This window comes from Gossypium arboreum, chromosome 11 (genome assembly GCF_025698485.1).
Source record: "Gossypium arboreum isolate Shixiya-1 chromosome 11, ASM2569848v2, whole genome shotgun sequence".
Taxonomy (NCBI): Eukaryota; Viridiplantae; Streptophyta; class Magnoliopsida; order Malvales; family Malvaceae; genus Gossypium; species Gossypium arboreum.
The window spans coordinates 130,630,776-130,649,187 of NC_069080.1; the positions used below are offsets into that span (position 1 = coordinate 130,630,776).

The 18,412-nt window shown below is 33.3% G+C and overlaps 1 protein-coding gene and 1 long non-coding RNA gene across 2 annotated transcripts in view; one reads left to right on the forward strand and one right to left on the reverse strand.

Moving 5' to 3' along the window:
* Positions 1-1,936: 1,936 nt before the first annotated feature.
* LOC108472289 (probable leucine-rich repeat receptor-like serine/threonine-protein kinase At3g14840) overlaps positions 1,937-18,412 on the forward strand; it is a 35,240-nt gene continuing 18,764 nt past the window's right edge. Inside the window, exons 1-2 of the mRNA XM_053021408.1 lie at positions 1,937-2,309; positions 2,387-2,552. Of these exons, the coding sequence (XP_052877368.1) occupies positions 2,219-2,309; positions 2,387-2,552 (257 nt within the window). The 5' untranslated portion in view covers positions 1,937-2,218. The remainder of the gene's footprint in view (positions 2,310-2,386; positions 2,553-18,412) is intronic.
* LOC128283684 (uncharacterized) lies at positions 7,403-9,149 on the reverse strand. The gene is made up of 2 exons (XR_008274089.1): positions 8,837-9,149; positions 7,403-7,920 (listed from the first exon to the last, which is right to left on the reverse strand). It is a non-coding gene; the product is annotated as an uncharacterized LOC128283684 (long non-coding RNA).

Sequence of the window (18,412 nt, forward strand, 5' to 3'; positions counted from 1 at the left end):
TATCTGTTGCCAGCTGCTTGATGATCTAGTCTGATGAATGAGTTTCAATCTGTTCATTTTTGCTACTTCTAGTTTCAATACATTAACTCTTTTAATCTAAGTTTGAGGTTATGTAAATGTGGTTAGTTATTTCTTTGCTGCTAGTGGATTAGTAAAATAGTTTGATCTGTTAATTATTGATGCTCTTGAGTAAATTCAGCTTGGTAAATGGATTCAATTTGCTGTGGAATCTACTGTCTTTGATCAGAGTAGCTATTGAATTATTTTCTATTGCTCTCTATCTGCTCGATAGTTTGTTTCTTTGAAGCTTATTGTTACTTAAAGGTACCAAGATTGCTTTAGAAGGATTCACATACACTGTGTTTGAGATCTAAATGGATGATCATCAAGGAGAATGTGTTCATTAGGATCCACTACTTCATACTTCATTTGGTGCTATACTGCACGATCATGTTTCATCATCTAATTAATGCCACAAGTTTGAATATGTAAGGTGGATCAATTTCTTGGACCATCTTATATATGGTATGGTCAATGAAAGCAAAAATGCTAATGTTATTGAGGCGTCTTTGCTGCGTGTGAAAAGCTAGTATTCTAACGGTCTAGCTTCCATGTTTTTTGTTCTAACTCTAACAAACTTGTTATGTTGGTGAAAAGTTAATTGCTTAATAGATTAGCTGTGAAAAGCTTATTACTTAACAGCCTAGCTTTCAAGAATAGTTTATATGTATGTGGTGTTTAACATTTTTTCTGTCACAATTAAATGAAATGAAAATGTGAAATGTAACATTATAATGTTTGTTATATGTAACAAAGTATCGATTAAAATTATTACTTAACTAATAAATTAGCATTTAAATTCTATCATTATTTCTATTTGAGTGTCTAATTTTTTAATCACAAGCTATTTATTACTTCTAATACTTTGTTTTTTTTATTGTAGAATAATTAAATTATTTGTTTCACTAATGATATTTTAGCATATTAAATATGTATTGCAATTTAAAAATAAGAAAGTAGATTATATATTATTTTTATAGTATTATATATTATGATTTTTAATTCATATAATAATAATTATATTAAGAATTTTATTAAATTATATATTATTTTATTAAATTATATTTAATAATAATTATGTTAAAATATGGTTAAAATATTTATTTTTATTAATTTTTTAACAATAATCTTATTAATATTTAATAACAATAACAATAATCATCTACCTAAAAAATTCTACTAAGGGTATTCGGTCATTTCAGTTTTTTTTCTTATGCTATTACAACATCATTCCATTCAACTAAACACAAGAATACAATTACAATTCTATTCCAGAATTACTGACTACAGTTCTATTCCATTACAGCTCTATTCAATTACAGCCATATTCCATTACTGACCAACCAAACATGTTGTTAGGGTTTATAATTTTACATTCAATAAATAACAAATTTTGTATTAAATAAAAGATAATTATTTGAGGTATTTGTGGCGAAATTTTTAACAGACACGAATAGATTGAGAAATTAACACATATCTTTAAATTATACTTTAAAAATTAAAATAAATAAAAAATAAAATATGTGATAAATTTTAATATCACTTGTAAAGATAATCAGACACTTCTATTACATTTTGAATTTCAACAAATAAGTAACTTGAGTTAACAACAAACTCTAATTTAAAATCAGTTTAACCATGCTTTTAAGGAAATTTGTTTATATTCTAATTTCAACCTTTGTTATGAAATTAACACTTTTTGTCTTATAATATATCAAATATTAAAATAAATAAATCAAGGAATAAGTAATTATTTCTCAATTTAAATTTGGACCCTATTCATATAAACTGCACATTTATTTATTTTTAATAAACATTTTTGGCTTAAATGTATGTATATATATGTCGGACCTCCCATACAAGATATTTTAAGTGAAGTATTTTCATTTGCAAAGTCATACAAAACATCCAGTCACACTACAATAATTGGGCATTTCTCATATCTCAAACTAAAGTGTTCACTCTACCTCTCTTTTTCCATTTTTCTCCATTGGCGGCCTAATAATTTTCTTCCTCTTGCTTTTTGATTCATTTTCAAAGAAACTTCCGAAAATTTCATAGTCTATCTTTATTAAAAACCCAATATTTCAACCCATTTCTTGTTCATTCAAATCAAGCAAAAAGGAGATATTGAATCCCTCTCCAAAAATCTTCCAACATGTTCATTCATCGACTCCTTTTTGCTTCAATATTCATAGTTTATTGCCTCACAACGCTTACAAATGGAGCTACACTTCCAGATGATGAAGGTGATTCATAATATTACTCTAGAAAGAAGCTTAATTTGCTTAATTATTTCTATTAGTAAATTTCACTTTTTTTGTAGTGGAAGCTTTGATAAGCATTAGTCAGGAATTGAGGAAGACAGACTGGAACTTTTCTATTGATCCATGCAGTGGAGGCGATAATTGGTTGGATGAATCCACACCTGCTAATAATGTTACTTGTGATTGCTCCTTCAACAATAACACTATTTGTCATGTTACCCACATGTAAGTATCCACCACTACCAAACTTATTAGATTTGTTCATGAATCATATATGGTTTTATAGCATAGATAAGGTTCATTAGAAGTGAGAGAGGCTTGAGATTTTACAAATATGTGACATCATATGAACCGGCTCCATTATGTATAGACGTAATTATCATTAGCTTAAGATTTGATCTTATATGTTAAAATTCCAACTTAGAACTAAAAGATGATATATGATAATATGCTACTTGACACATCATGTAAAATAAAAACTTTAAATGATATGTGATAATATGCTACTTAAGGTTATTATCTACGTTTTTGTTTTGTAACAACCTACTACATGCATTACACTATTATTTCTTATTGGTTAGGATAAAATGTTTTTGTTTTCAAAATTTAGTTTATAGGTGTTGATGGATTAAAAATATACAAGTTAATTTAAAAAAAAAAACTTCTAAGTTAGGGTCCAAACAAAACTGTGTCCAAAACAACATTTACACAAAATGTGGATTTTAAGAAAAATATCACATAAATTAATGCATTATAAGAAAATGCTTCTCTCATAAATAGTTTTATTATCCTTGCTACATTGAACTTTAATTATGTATACCCTATACCCACCACCAACAACATAAATTTTAGATTTATTAATAGGTTAAAATAAATATTTAATTCTTATACTCTAATAAAATTTAAAATTTAGTTCTTATAATTAAAAAGTTAAAAAATTGAGTCCTAATTTTCTAATTCAAAATTTTTAATCCAATCATTATAATTTCGTTAATGTTTTTGTCAAATTTTGTCAATTTAACATATTAATTAAATTATCCTCATATGATGTATATGATTTACAAAAAAAATGTTTAGTTGAGAAATTCTAACAAAACTATAAAAATGATAATGACTAGACTACAAGTTTCAAATTAAAAAAAGATTAAACTTTTAACTTTTAAAATGTAAGGATTAAATCTTAAATTTGATAAAAGTACAGTGACTCATTGCATATTTTAACCTTGTTAATATGTTTTAGAGTTAAAGGGCTGTAAGAATATGTATAATTTTGGTTAGCAACTTCAATTAAATCTGCCTTTGTTCAAGATTTCCTTTTTTGATGGGTTATGCATGGCTAGACTTGATGGCTTGGCTCGGTTCAAAAGTCCATTCTAAAAGTGGGAGGCTTTAAAAAAAATTAGGTTTGAAAAATAGGTTTCAACAAAAAATAAAATTCGTTTAGAAAATGGGTCGGGTTTCAAGATGGCCCGAATTTGTAAAAATAAAAATATTATTATTATTTGCTATTTTTCTACTGTTTTGTTGTTGTTTTCCCATTGTTTTGCTACCATTTCGCTATTATATTGTTACTATTTTATTGTTACTTGTTTAGATATTGTATAACTTTTGTTTCATTGTTAATTTGAAACTATTTTAGATGTATTTGTTTGTTAAGTTACACTTATCTTAATGTTATTTAAGTATAAGGATTTTTAAATTTTATTTTTAATTTATGGGAAACATTTATTTTAACATTTATTTTTGTGTTTTTGATGTACTATATTTTTAATTTTTATATAAAAACTAATATAAAAGATTTTAATACGATGGGTCGGATTGAGTTTTAGCACTTTTATCTAAACAGACTTAGACAAAAATTTAGGCCCATTTTTCAAGCTATGAACGGGCCTAAAATTTTGTTAGGTTCCATCTGAACCCCACTTGACCATCAACATATCTAATTATAGCCATTAAAAAATTAAAAACATATATAAATGTTTAATAATTACTTAATTAATTTATATATTATGTAAAGTTTTTCGGAGTGTCAATCTCTCGAAATTTCCATCCCTAAAATTTTTTTGTCTACACCAAGATCCTTTATCTCAAATTTAGAGTTAAGTATGGTTTTAAGTCATTCAATTTCAAATAGATCCTTAGTCACAATTAACATATCATCAACATAAAAGTAGCAAATAAATAAATGATTCACCATCTAAACGTTGTAAATAAACACAACTGTCATACTTACTTTGAGTGAAACCAATACGTAACATGAGTGATTCAAACTTTTTGTACTACTACCAAGGAGATTGATCCAAATCGTATAATAATTTCTGAAGAAAGCAAACATGATCTTCCTTGCCTTCGATCTTGAAGCCTTCAGATTGCTGCATGTAAATGTCCTCATCCAAATCCTCGTGAAGGAATGCAATTTTCACATCTAAGTGCTCTAACTTGAGATTTTTTGATGCAACAAGAGTTAACAGTTCCTGAATGGATGTATGCTTCATGACTAGAGAGAAAACATCATTAAATCAACTCCCTTCACTTGACTGTAGCCCTTTGTGACCAACCTACCTCCATATCTTGTGTCAACTTGATCCAAACATTCCTTAACCAACTATTTTCTTTCTTGCATGTGGCTTAACAACCTGCCATGTATCGTTCTTTTGAAGAGACTCTATCTCTTCTTTCACGGCATCAAGCCACTTGTTGGAATCAGAAGTTCAAACTGCCTTTGAATAATTCGAAGGGTCGGCTGGATTGATATTCTCCACAACACTTAATGTATATGCCATGAGATTTCCAATTCACAGTATTTTTGTGATGGTTTGATCTTTTGCCTTTTTTCTGTCCCAAGCTATCTTATAATTTTGAAGGGTTTCTAGTTGGGATGAAGCAGCTTTGGAAACCTTTTATTGCCTCGAAGAAACATCGATTTCAAAATTTTTGTGTAATGTCGTGACATGACAATTCTCTTTTTTGAGGCATCACCCTTGTTTGTCATAATGTTGCGACATCATGCTTGGTGACATCGTGACGTCACCATCTCACTTTTTTTGGCTCCACCTTGCTCAAACACTGGACTTTTCGGTGTTGTTTTAACCTGGTGACCCTCTTTTGGACAGAATCATAGATGTTTCATCAAATGTAACAACTCTACTAACTATGATCTTACTCTGTTCTGGGCACCATAACTTTTAACCTTTTATCTTAGTAGTAAAACCCAGAAAAATACACTTCATCGCCCTTGGTTCAAGCTTTCTATGGCTAACTCAAGCATATCCAAGAAACCAAATACTCTGAGGTTAGAGTAATTAGGAGGATTACTGTAACACCCCTACGCCCGAAACCGTCACCGGAGTCAAGCTTGAGGTGTTACTAAACTTATCTTACCTTTTAAACAACTCTAAACCACTTATTTTAATTTTTGGAATAAACTATTTTTCTGCGTCATGGTTGCTTAAAAATCCATTTCTCGAGTTTCAAAACTCAAAATTTAGATCCGTAAATTTTTCTTGAAACTAGACTCATATATCTATCTACTAATTTTTTCCTAGAATTTTTGACTTGGCCAATTAGTACAGTTTATTAGTTAAAGTTTCCCCTGTTTCAAAACATGACTACACTGACCTCTTCTTACTATGAACCATGTTTCTTCCTGTACAAAATTCATATGACTAAGCCATTTGTTTCTCCCAAAACTAGATTCAACAAGGATTCTAACCATATAAATTACACCTTATAATTAGTTTTGTACAATTTATGGTGAATTTCCAAAGTTGAAATAGGGGATCTAGAAATCGCTCTGACCCTGTTTCACTAAAACTCCGATATCTCATAAAATATAATACCTTTACCTGTTTTGCTTATTCCATAAGAAAACATACATAATAAGCTTTAATTTCATATATTATTCATCTTCAAACTATGTTTCTGTAGCACCCCAAACCCGGCCCAGAAGTTATGGCCGGATTCAGCATGCCACATCAAAAACGTTAAAAAAAATTTCCATTCTAAGTCCAGAAAATCGTACTTGATGTTCAAAAGATTAATTCATTAAGGATTAAAGTGAATGGAAGCTGTGCACCAGGTAGGAAACCGGAAAAGAGGTGGTGAGTCCATCGGACTGCTTAAGTACCAAGCTCCCTTCGGATCCAATCCTAGACATGCATACCGCCATTGCCACACCTTAACGTCATAGATATTTCTAGGAAACCGATTTGATTAAGTCATTTTTAGGAAAAATGATTAATTTTGGAAAATACTTTCATTGCGGAAGCTTTGCTTGTTGTCGAGTTATTTTGAAATCAATTGTTGTTTTTGAAAACGCGCCCTAAAGCTATCCAATTTCAACAGTTAAAATAAGTAATACCTATCTTAGTAATACATATTAAAACCATCAAAATAATTAAGCGGCCTTATTACATTTAAAACCTAAAACTTCAAACGTAAATAAAGGATGTCCAGTTCACGGAAGAAAATCAAACTTTCGAACGGTGGCCACTCAATTCCCTTACGACTCCAAGCCCACTATGGTTGGGGATTTCTGCGTGGATGAAAATAAAATGGGTGAGTTTGGGGAAACTCGGTGTGTAAGGAAAACCCATTCAAAGTCCAAGTCACTCAAGCCCATTGGGCCTAAGCCCATTCAGTAATAATGGTCTTGGGCGAGCCCTTTTCAGATTACAATAAAGCGGGTCTTAGCCCTTATTCAGATAACAGTATGGCCCATAGGCCCATTTCAAAATACATGCAACATCAATAACATATGCAAGCCCATTTGGGTAATGATGGTCTTGGGCCAAAGCCCTTTTCAGATTACAATAAACCGGGCCTTAGCCCTTATTCAGATAATGATATGGCCCATAGGCCCATTTCAAAATACATGCAACATCAATAACATATGCAAGCCCATTTGGGAGACTACTCAACCCACCAACCACTACACTCCACTCGTACCAGCCATACACTCCATGTGGGATAGCTCAACCCACCCAAACAACACTCCACGTTGTAGCATTCTTTGCTTTCGATTAACGATAGAATTGAGACAAAGCCTCCAATCGTGGACAAGCCACTTTCAGTACTTCCTCCGTCAATATCCCAGTCCCATGCATCAGATAATAACAACATGGCATGCAGTAAATAACAACAGTCAAACATGCATTTAAGTCAATTTAACCCTAGGGGTATTTCGGTAATTTATCTCCTAGGGGTAAAACTGTAAATTTTTCACTTTTAAAGGTATTTCAGTAATTTATCTATTTTAGGGTTTTTCATGCATATTCCTACCTTTCACGTACTACAGAATCACGTACCGAGGGTTCTTACCGAATTGGGCCCGTTGGCCCATCATTCCAATTTTGGCCCATTAAGCCCAAAAATATCGAGGGCACAGAAATCATGCACTTTGCAGTCCAAACATTGCAGCTTACCAAAAACATTAATCGATTTACCTCACGAGCATTCGCACACTCACAAATCTACAAAATACCGGTTTTCGGCATTTCGGCTTTTCGGCTTTTGCCGATCTAGACTAAGAAAGAGGGTGTTAGTTACACACCTGTTTGCGACGATATGCTGACGAGATCCACATACGAACCGCCTACAATTGGATTACTAACACGTTAATCTAACTATTCAAATACAAACTACGTATTAACCCCTTACAATATTCGGCCAACCACACCTACAGATCATAGTAAGCTTATAAGAAAACAATAAGTAACTCATTAACAAATTTTTGTCAATGTTTACCACATAATCATAATTTCACTGCAAGTTGTCTTCCTGAGCAACAGTCACTAAATCATTTATAACTGGAGCTACGAAACTCCAAATCAAGTTTCGTCAATTTTCCTTGAAAATAGACTCATATATCTTCTATCTATAAAATTTTCAGAATTTTTGGTTTGTCCAATCAATACCAGATTTTTCTCAAAGTTTCGCATGTTTCACTGTTTGACTAATCTGACCACTCTTCATTACGAATCAAATTTCTCATTGTACAGAATTCAAAATATGTTTTCCTTTATTTCATTTGAAACTAGACTCAGCAAGCTTTAATTACATAATTTATTCAGCTTCTAATTCATCTCCCACAATTTATGGTGATTTTCCAAAGTCACATTACTGCTGCTATCCCAAGCAGATTTATTACCAAATCACTCTTTCACACATACCTTGCATGCATGTTATTTAAACATGTATATCACCAATCAATCATCACATATCTATGATTTTGCTTAAGTATAATCTCCATTTCATCATTTTAAAGCACAACATGTTAGCTGGTTTTTCCCTTTAACATCTAAGGCACATGCATGCTCATTTGTTTGGCTCAACTTCACCTATCTTCTATTTTTCATCAAAAGAACATGAAACAACAACCATTTCCTTTATTTTAATTCATGACTAAATGCTCACAACACAACTAAAAATCAAAATATACTTCAAGAGTTAAGGTAGAATCAAGAAGAACTCATGAACCTCAAAATAAAAGCAAGGTACCAAGAACTTACCTTCAATTTTCCTCCTCCTAATGACCGAATACTCAAGAGCTTTCTCCTCTCCTTTCTCTTCTCTAACTTTCAGCTATGATGAACAAAGATGGACAAAACTTTGTTCTTTTCACCCCTTTTTCTTTTAATAAAACTTCATATTTCATCCATTTAATTCTTTAATACAAAAGACATGAAATTCTTATCATGAAACATTTACCTAACCCATTATCATGAAACATTTACCTAACCCATTATCATGGAACATTTACCTAACCTATTATCAATTTGTATCAATTTGTACCATAAATTATGGATATCAAGTGCACATTTTATCTACAACAACATGATGGCTGGCCACTTCATGTAAAATAGGAGGTTTGTCATGCAAATCCTCCTATTTTGCACTCCTATTTATTTGGCCACTTCAATTTAGCCTATAGCATTTTCAAACATTTTCACATAGGTACTATTTCATAATTTCACTCCCTTTTTCTTATGGAACAAAAATTAACTAAAATTACCGGGTTCTATCTTAAGCTTGGGCCTTCTAGAGGCCCATTAACATAATTAAACCTATGCCAACATTCACAGGATTCCCGAAAATTGGGGCGTTATAGTTTCTACAATTTTTAGCTATTTTTTTAAAGTTACGTCATTTCTGTTACTTGAATCTGCTTTTAGGTTACTTTCACATTTTTCATAATTTTCATGTGATAATCATCATTCAATCATACATATTAATAAACATGTATATCATCGGCTATTTTATTAGCTAATCACTAGCAAGTATTTACACATCATTCATTGTTCATATTATACCAAAAGTAGCTAAGTTTCTATACATGCCATACCCAAAACAAAACGTCTAGTTATCCCGAGTTATTTCTTTGATAGTGTAATCGGCCTCCGACGTTTCCTTCGATCCCCGAGTGACTAGATAAGTACTATAAGAAGAAGAAAATAAAGAGATTAAGCACTAGGCTTAGTAAGCTTACAAGCAAATAAATCACAACATTCAACATAATGGATAATTATGCATAATATCATCTAACATCATAAATTTCTTTACTTCTCAATTTCTATCTTCTTCTTTATTCCCTTACCTTCTTTCTTACCTGACCTTTCCTTTTTCATAAGTATAATCTACTTTTCCATTGCTGTTAATTCACTGTAATTTAACTCGTATCCGACCCGTTGAACCACTCGGAATACTAAGGATACTAGGGTCGTTCTGCTCATCAATATCCCGCCAATGCCATATCTTTGACATGGACTTACATGAATTATTCTGTCTCTAATGCCATATATAATATGGACTTACATGGCTCAATCCTGTCTCCAAAGCCATATTTCTAATATGGACTTACATGGCTTATTTACATTACATCTGTCAACCCTAATATCCTAACATTCCTAGGGTTCAACCGGGGCTTTCTAACACTTCTCCTCTGTCACTTCACCTTAAATTCGACTTTAAATATTTTCATAACATAATATATAAATGCTGGAAATTGACAATAATGATGTAAAATAAAAGAATATTGCATTTATTTACTGTAACTTACCTTGATACAAAATGTGACTAAACTTTACAATTTAGTCCTTTACTTTTTCTTTTCCCCGATCTACTCCCGAATTTCGTTCTTCTTGATCTATAATAGCAAATTTAACTTATTTAATATTCACATTTGTTAAAGCAGTCCTTGACCCAACTTTTGCAAAATTATATTTTTACCCTTAAACTTTCACATATTTGCACTTTTGCCCCAAGGCTCGTAAATTAAACTTCATCCTATTTTCTTATGTTTTATGACATGCTGATCATTTTTCCCTTCTATGGCAATATCAAAATCACACTCTAACATATACTTATGACTATTGGTATTTTTTTCCAATTTAAGTCATTTTACTCGTTTTCACTTAAAACCGAGTAGCATAAGTTGTTTAACATAATTTAAAACCTCATATTCTATCATAAAACACCAAAATACACAAATTTCAGCCATGGGTATTTTTCCAAATATGAACCCTAGGTTGAATTATTGCTAGAATAAGCTTAATCAAGTTACGGGACTCCAAAACGTAAAGATCATTAAAAGCGGGCTTGGAATCACTTACTATGAAGCTTGAAAGTTGAAGAAACCCCAGCTATGGAGGAGAGAAAAATCGGCAGAAACTAATTGAGAAGATGACCATTTTTGTGTTATTTTTCCCTTTTTAATTCATTTAATATCCAAATGACCAAATTACCCCTCCTTACTAAACTTTCAAAAATTCCTTCCATGTCCTAATTTTTGTCCATGAACTTAAAATTGGTCAAATTGTTATTTAAACCCTCCTAATTAATATTCCAAAGTAATTTCATACTAAAAACTTCTAGAATGCAAGTATTGCAAATTATTCGATTTAGTCCCTAACCTCAACTTAAGCACTTTATGCATAGAATTTCATCACGAAATTTTCACACAATCATGCAATCATACCATGAACCTCAAAATAATAATAAAATAAATTTTTCTACCTCGAATTTGTGGTTTCGCAACCACTATTCCGTTTAGGCCCTATTTCGGGATGTTACATTTCTTCCCCCTTTTAGGGATTTTCGTCCCGAAAATCTTACCTGTGAAGAGATTTGGGTACTGTTTTCGCATAGCCTCTTCGAGTTCCCATGTAGCTTCATCTACCCGTGTCTATTCCATAGTACTTTCACAAGTGCAATACTTTTATTCCTTAATTGCTTTACCTCTCGAGCTAGAATATTTACCGGTTCTTCACCGTAAGTCATGTCTGGCTGAATCTCAACCTCTGTCTGAGAAATCACATGTGACGGATCTGAACGATAACGACGTAGCATATACACATGAAATACATTATGAATCTTCTCTAACTCAATCGGCAAAGCTAACCGATATGCTAATGGTCCGACTCTCTCAATTACTTCAAACGGTCCAATAAAACGTGGACTTAGTTTGCCTTTCTTGCCAAATCTGAGAACTTTCTTCCACGGGGATACTTTCAAAAACTTTGTCACCAACTTGATATTCGATCTCTTTTCTTTTAAATCATACGACTTACACCGTCTGAAGTCGCTTTTAAACAATTTCTGATAACTTTCACTTTTTCTTCTGTTTCTTTAACTAAATCAACCCCGTAAATCTGGCTTTCTTTAAGCTTTGTCCAATATAAAGGTGTACGGCATTTACGTCTATACAAAGCTTCATAAGGTGTCATCTTCAAACTTGACTAGTAACTATTATTATTGGCAAATTCTACCAATGGTAAGTATTTTTCCCAACTACCTTGAAATTCTAATACACAACATCTAAGCATATCTTCAAATACCTGAATAACTCTCTCTGACTGACCGTCGGTTTGAGGATGGAAAGCTGTACTAAAACTCAACTTTTTGCCCAAAGCCTCTTGTAATTTCTTCCAAAACCTTGAAGTAAATCTTGGATTTCTGTCTGAAATGATCGATAATGGTACCCCATGTAGCCTAACTATCTCTGAAATACACAACTCGGCCAACTTGTCAAGTGAATAATCCATACGAACTGGGATAAAATGAGCCGACTTCGTTAACTTATCAATCACAACCCATACTGCATCTTTCTTTCTCGGTGTAAACGGTAATCCTGTCACAAAATCCATAGTAACTCGATCCCATTTCCATTCCGGAACTAGCACAGGCTGCAATAATCCTGAGGGTACCTGATGTTCGGCCTTTACCTGTTGACAAATCAAGCATCTAGAAACAAACTCTGAAATATCTCTTTTCATTCCTACCCACCAATACAATTTCTTCAAATCATTATACATTTTGTCTTGCTGGATGAATAGATAAAGGACGCTATGTGCTTCTTGTAAAATCTTCGAATAAGCTCATCATTCTTTGGTACATATATTCTGTCTCTAAACATCAAACAACCATCAGAACCAATCCAGAAATCTGATTCTATGCCCGACTCACATTGAAGTCTTTTAGCTTGTAACTCATTATCATCTTTCTGAGCTTCACAAATCTCTTCAAGAAATACCGATTTAGCTCTCAATTCAGGTAAAATAGAACCATCATCTGGCATGGCTAAATTGGTATTCAGAGCTCGCAATGTAAATAAAAGTTTCCTACTTAAAGCGTCAGCAACTACATTTTCCTTACCTGGGTGATAATCAATCACTAACTCATAATCTTTAAGCAATTCCAACCATCTTCTTTGCCTCAAATTCAAATCTTTTGAGTCATCAAGTATTTCAAGCTTTTATGATCGGTAAATATCCCAGCACCTTTCACCATACAAATAATGTCTCCAAATCTTCAATGCAAATACAATAGCAACTAGCTCTAAATCATGTGTCGGATAATTTTTCTCATGTGGCTTCAATTGTCTAGAGGCATAAGCAATTACCTTTCCTTCCTGCATGAGTACACAACCGAGCCCATTCAAGGATGCATCATCAGTAAATCACAAATTCTTTACTCGGTTCCTACTGTACTAAGATAGGAGCTTAGTCAACAATGCCTTTAACTTGTCAAAACTTTGTTGGCACTTCTCATCCATTTAAACTTAACATCCTTCATGGCAGGTCTCGTCAGCGGAGTAGCTATCATGGAAAATCCCTCCACAAATCGTCTATAATATCCGGCAAGACCAAGAAAACTTCTAACTTCTGATACATTTCTAGGAGGCTTCCAATCAACAATGGCTAAAATCTTGCTCGTATCAACCTTAATACCTTCACCTGAGACAATATGTCCAAGAAAACCAACTTCTCGTAACCAGAACTCACTTTTGCTGAACTTGGCATACAACTGATTATCTCTCAGAATTTGTAAAACTGCTCTCAAATGCTCTGCATGCTCAGTCTCATTATGAGAATAAATCAAAATAGCATCAATGAACACAACTACAAACTTATCTAAGTACGATCTGAAAATTCGGTTCATTAAGTCCATAAAAATGGCAGGAGCATTAGTCAAGCCAAATGGCATCACAAGGAATTCATAATGATCATACCTAGTTCAGAAAGCAGTCTTCAAGACATCTGACTCTTTAACTTGCAACTGATAGTATCTGGATCTCAAATCTATCTTGGAAAACACAGTAGCTCCCTTCAATTGATCAAACAAATCATCAATTCTAGGTAATGGATACTTGTTCTTTACTGTTACCTTGTTAAGTTGCCGATAATCTATGCACAATCTCATCGATTCGTCTTTTTTTTTTCACAAATAGCACTGGTGCACCCCATGGTGAACTACTGGGTCTTACCAAGCCTTTATCTGTTAATTCCTGCAACTGAGCTTTCAATTCTTTCAATTCCAATGGAGCCATTCTATAAGGAGCAATAGAAATGGGCGTGGTACCTAGAATCAGCTCAATACCAAACTCAACTTCTCTAACAGGAGGAAAACCTGGTAGTTCTTCCGGAAACACATCGGGAAACTCACATACCACAAGCACTGATTCAATTTTCAATTCTGGATCTTTAGTGTTCAACACAAAAGCAAGATAAGCTTCATACCCTTTTCTCAAACATTTTTGAGCAGACATAACAGAAATTATGGGAAATAAACTATCTGACTCTTTTGAATTAACTCGAAGAATTTCACCATTTTCACACTTCAACTCAATGAATTTCTTTCCATAATTCACTATCACATCATGTGTAGTCAACCAATCCATACCAAGAATCACATCATACTCATCAAATGGCAATAGCATGAGATCAGCTGGAAAACAGTAGCCTCTAATCATTAAAGGACAATTTCTACATACTTTATCTACTAATACATGCTTGCCTAATGGATTCGATACTTTAATCACAAATTTTGTAGATTCTATAGGCATACTTATACTAGGCATCCATTTCATACAAACATAAGAATGAGTCGAACCCGGATCAATCAGAGCAATGACATTAATATCATGTAAAGAAAATGTACCCGTAATCACATCGGAGGAGGATGCCTCTTCGCGTGCACGAATAGCATAAGTCCTTGCAGGGGCTCTAACATCTGGTCTCACTGCCGAATCACTAGAGGTACCTCTGTTACTTGCTCCTACTCCTGGTTGCCTCGGTGATCTGCCTCTAGTAGGAGCATTTCCGGATCTAGCACTCTGTGTTACTTCTTGGCTAGCCATTTCTGGACATTCTTGTACAAAATGATCTGGAGAACCACATTTATAGCAAACATTTTCGCCTGCCCGACAAGGACCATAATGAAGTCTACCACACCGTGGACACCCTGATCTACCCTGTCTGACATTACCTACACTCGTAGTCGAGGTGGTCTGAGCCTTCGTATCCTTAAATCTGCTACCTCTATTCTGACTAGATTGTCCTGCCGAAAAGCTAGATCTGGTAGAAAACTCTTTGGGCCTCTTGGATGTAGCCTGAAATGATCTGTTCATCTGTCTCTTCTTTGTATCTTGTGTCTCTGTCTCAACTTTGACTTTTCTTTTTAACAGCTCCTCTGCCTTACAGGCTCTCTCAACTAAAATAATGAACTCTTTTATTTCTAGGACACCCACTAACAGTCGGATATCATCATTTAATCCATCCTCAAACCTTTTACACATGATAGCCTCTGTGGACACACATTCTCGAGCATATTTACTAAGCCTGACAAATTCGCGCTCATAATCGGTCACTGTCATAGTACCTTGTTTCAATTCCAGGAATTCCTTTCTCTTCTGGTCAATAAACCTCTGACTGATGTACTTTTTACGAAATTCCTCCTGAAAGAAATCCCAAGTGACCATCTCCTTTGGTACAACTGATACAAGTTTCTTCCACCAATAGTAGGCTGAGTCTCTAAGAAGTGATACTACACATTTCATACATTCCTCGGGTGTACAAGATAATTCGTCAAAGACTCTGATAGTATTTTCTAACCAAAATTCTACTCTTTCTGCATCATCATCTTTTGTTGCTCGGAACTCTTCTGCCCCTTGTTTCCTGATTCTATCAATTGGTGGCTTTTCTCTTACCACTGTACCTGTGATTGGGGAAGCTTGAGCTACATGGGTAGCCTGAGAATCATGAGGGGTTGGAGGTCTAACTCCCAGATTCGTACGAACGAACTCGGCAAACAAATCATTCAAAGCTCGGAAGAGAGCTTCTCGAGTCACTCCTCCCTGATCAACTATTACTGGCATATTCTCAGATGGCGCTGCCCCTTCTGTGGGAGCAGGCGTATTACTTTCTACATCATCATCACCAGCTCGTCCGGGATCCATTACTATAAAACAAAATATTTAAAAATCGTCAGGAATCGTCACACTATCAAAATACAAGTATGGCATGTATAGCTAGACTTTTTCTCACACTAACTGTTCCGAGAACCCACTAAACCTGCTCTGATACCAATAAATGTAACACCCCCACGCCCGAAACCGTCACTGGAGTCAAGCTTGAGGTGTTACTAAACTTATCTTACCTTTTAAACAACTCTAAACCACTTATTTTAATTTTTGGAATAAACTGTTTTTCTGTGTCATGGTTTCTTAAAAATCCATTTCTCAAGTTTCATAACTCAAAATTTAGATCCGTTAATTTTTCCTAAAACTAGACTTATATATCTATCTACTAATGTTTTTCTAGAATTTTTTACTTGGCCAATTAGTACAGTTTATTAGTTAAAGTTTCCCCGGTTCAAAACTCGACTGCACTGACCTCTTCTTACTACGAACCATGTTTCTTCCTGTAAAAAATTCATATGACTAAGCCGTTTGTTTCTCTCAAAACTAGATTCAACAAGGATTCTAACCATATAAATTAAAACTTATCATTAGTTTTGTACAATTTATGGTGAATTTCCAAATTTGAAATTGGGGATCCAGAAATTGCTCTGACCCTGTTTCACTAAAACTCCGATATCTCATAAAATTTAATACCTTTACCTGTTTTGCTTATTCCATAAGAATATACACATAATAAGATTTAATGTCATATATTATTCATCTTCAAACTATGTTTCTACAATTTTTAGTGATTTTTTTAAAGTTATGTCATTTCTGTTACTTGAATCTGCTTTTAGGTTACTTTCACATTTTTCATAATTTTCATGTGATAATCATCATTCAATCATACATATTAATAAACATGTATATCATCGGCTATTTTATTAGCTAATCACTAGCAAGTATTTACACATCATTCATTGTTCATATTATACCAAAAGTAGCTAAGTTTCTATACATGCCATACCCAAAACAAAACGTCTAGTTATACCGATAGAGTTATTTCTTTGATAGTGTGATCGGCCTCCGACGTTTCCTTCGATCCCCGAGTGACTAGATAAGTACTATAAGAAGAAGAAAATAAAGAGATTAAGCACTAGGCTTAGTAAGCTTACAAGCAAATAAATCACAACATTCAACATAATGGATAATTATGCATAATATCATCTAACATCATAAATTTCTTTACTTCTCAATTTCTATCTTCTTCTTTATTCCCTTACCTTCTTTCTTACCGACCTTTCCTTTTCATAAGTATAATCTACTTTTCCATTGCTGTTAATTCACTGTAATTTAACTCAGATCCTGACCCGTTGAACCACTCGGAATACTAAGGATACTAGGTCGTTCTGCTATCAATATCCCGCCAATGCCATATCTTTGACATGGACTTACATGAATTATTCCTGTCTCCAATGCCATATATAATATGGACTTACATGGCTCAATCCTGTCTCCAAAGCCATATTTCTAATATGGACTTACATGGCTCATTTCGTTTCGTCTGTCAACCCTAATATCCTAACATTCCTAGGGTTCAACCGGCTTTCTAACACTTTTTCTCTGTCAATTCACCTTAAATTCGACTTTAAATATTTTCATAACATAATATATAAATGCTGGAAATTGACAATAATAATGTAAAATAAAAGAATATTGCATTTATTTACTGTAACTTACCTTGGTACAAAATGTGACTAAACTTTACAATTTAGTCCTTTACTTTTTCTTTTCCCCGATCTACTCCCGAATTTCGTTCTTCTTGATCTATAATAGCAAATTTAACTTATTTAATATTCACATTTGTTAAAACAGTCCTTGACCCAAATTTTGCAAAATTATATTTTTACCCCTAAACTTTCACATATTTGCACTTTTGCCCCAAGGCTCGTAAATTAAACTTCATCCTATTTTCTTATGTTTTATGACATGCTGATCATTTTTCCCTTCTATGGCAATATCAAAATCACACTCTAACATATACTTATGACTATTGGTATTTTTTTCCAATTTAAGCCATTTTACTCGTTTTCACTTAAAACCGAGTAGCATAAGTTGTTTAACATAATTTAAAACCTCATATTCTATCATAAAACACCAAAATACACAAATTTCAGCCATGGGTATTTTTCCAAATATGAACCCTAGGTTGAATTATTGCTAGAATAAGCTTAATCAAGTTACCGGGACTCCAAAAACGTAAAGATCATTAAAAACGGGGCTTGGAATCACTTACTATGAAGCTTGAAAGTTGAAGAAACCCCAGCTATGGAGGAGAACAAAAATCGGTAGAAACTAATTGAGAAGATGACCATTTTTGTGTTATTTTTCCCTTTTTAATTCATTTAAT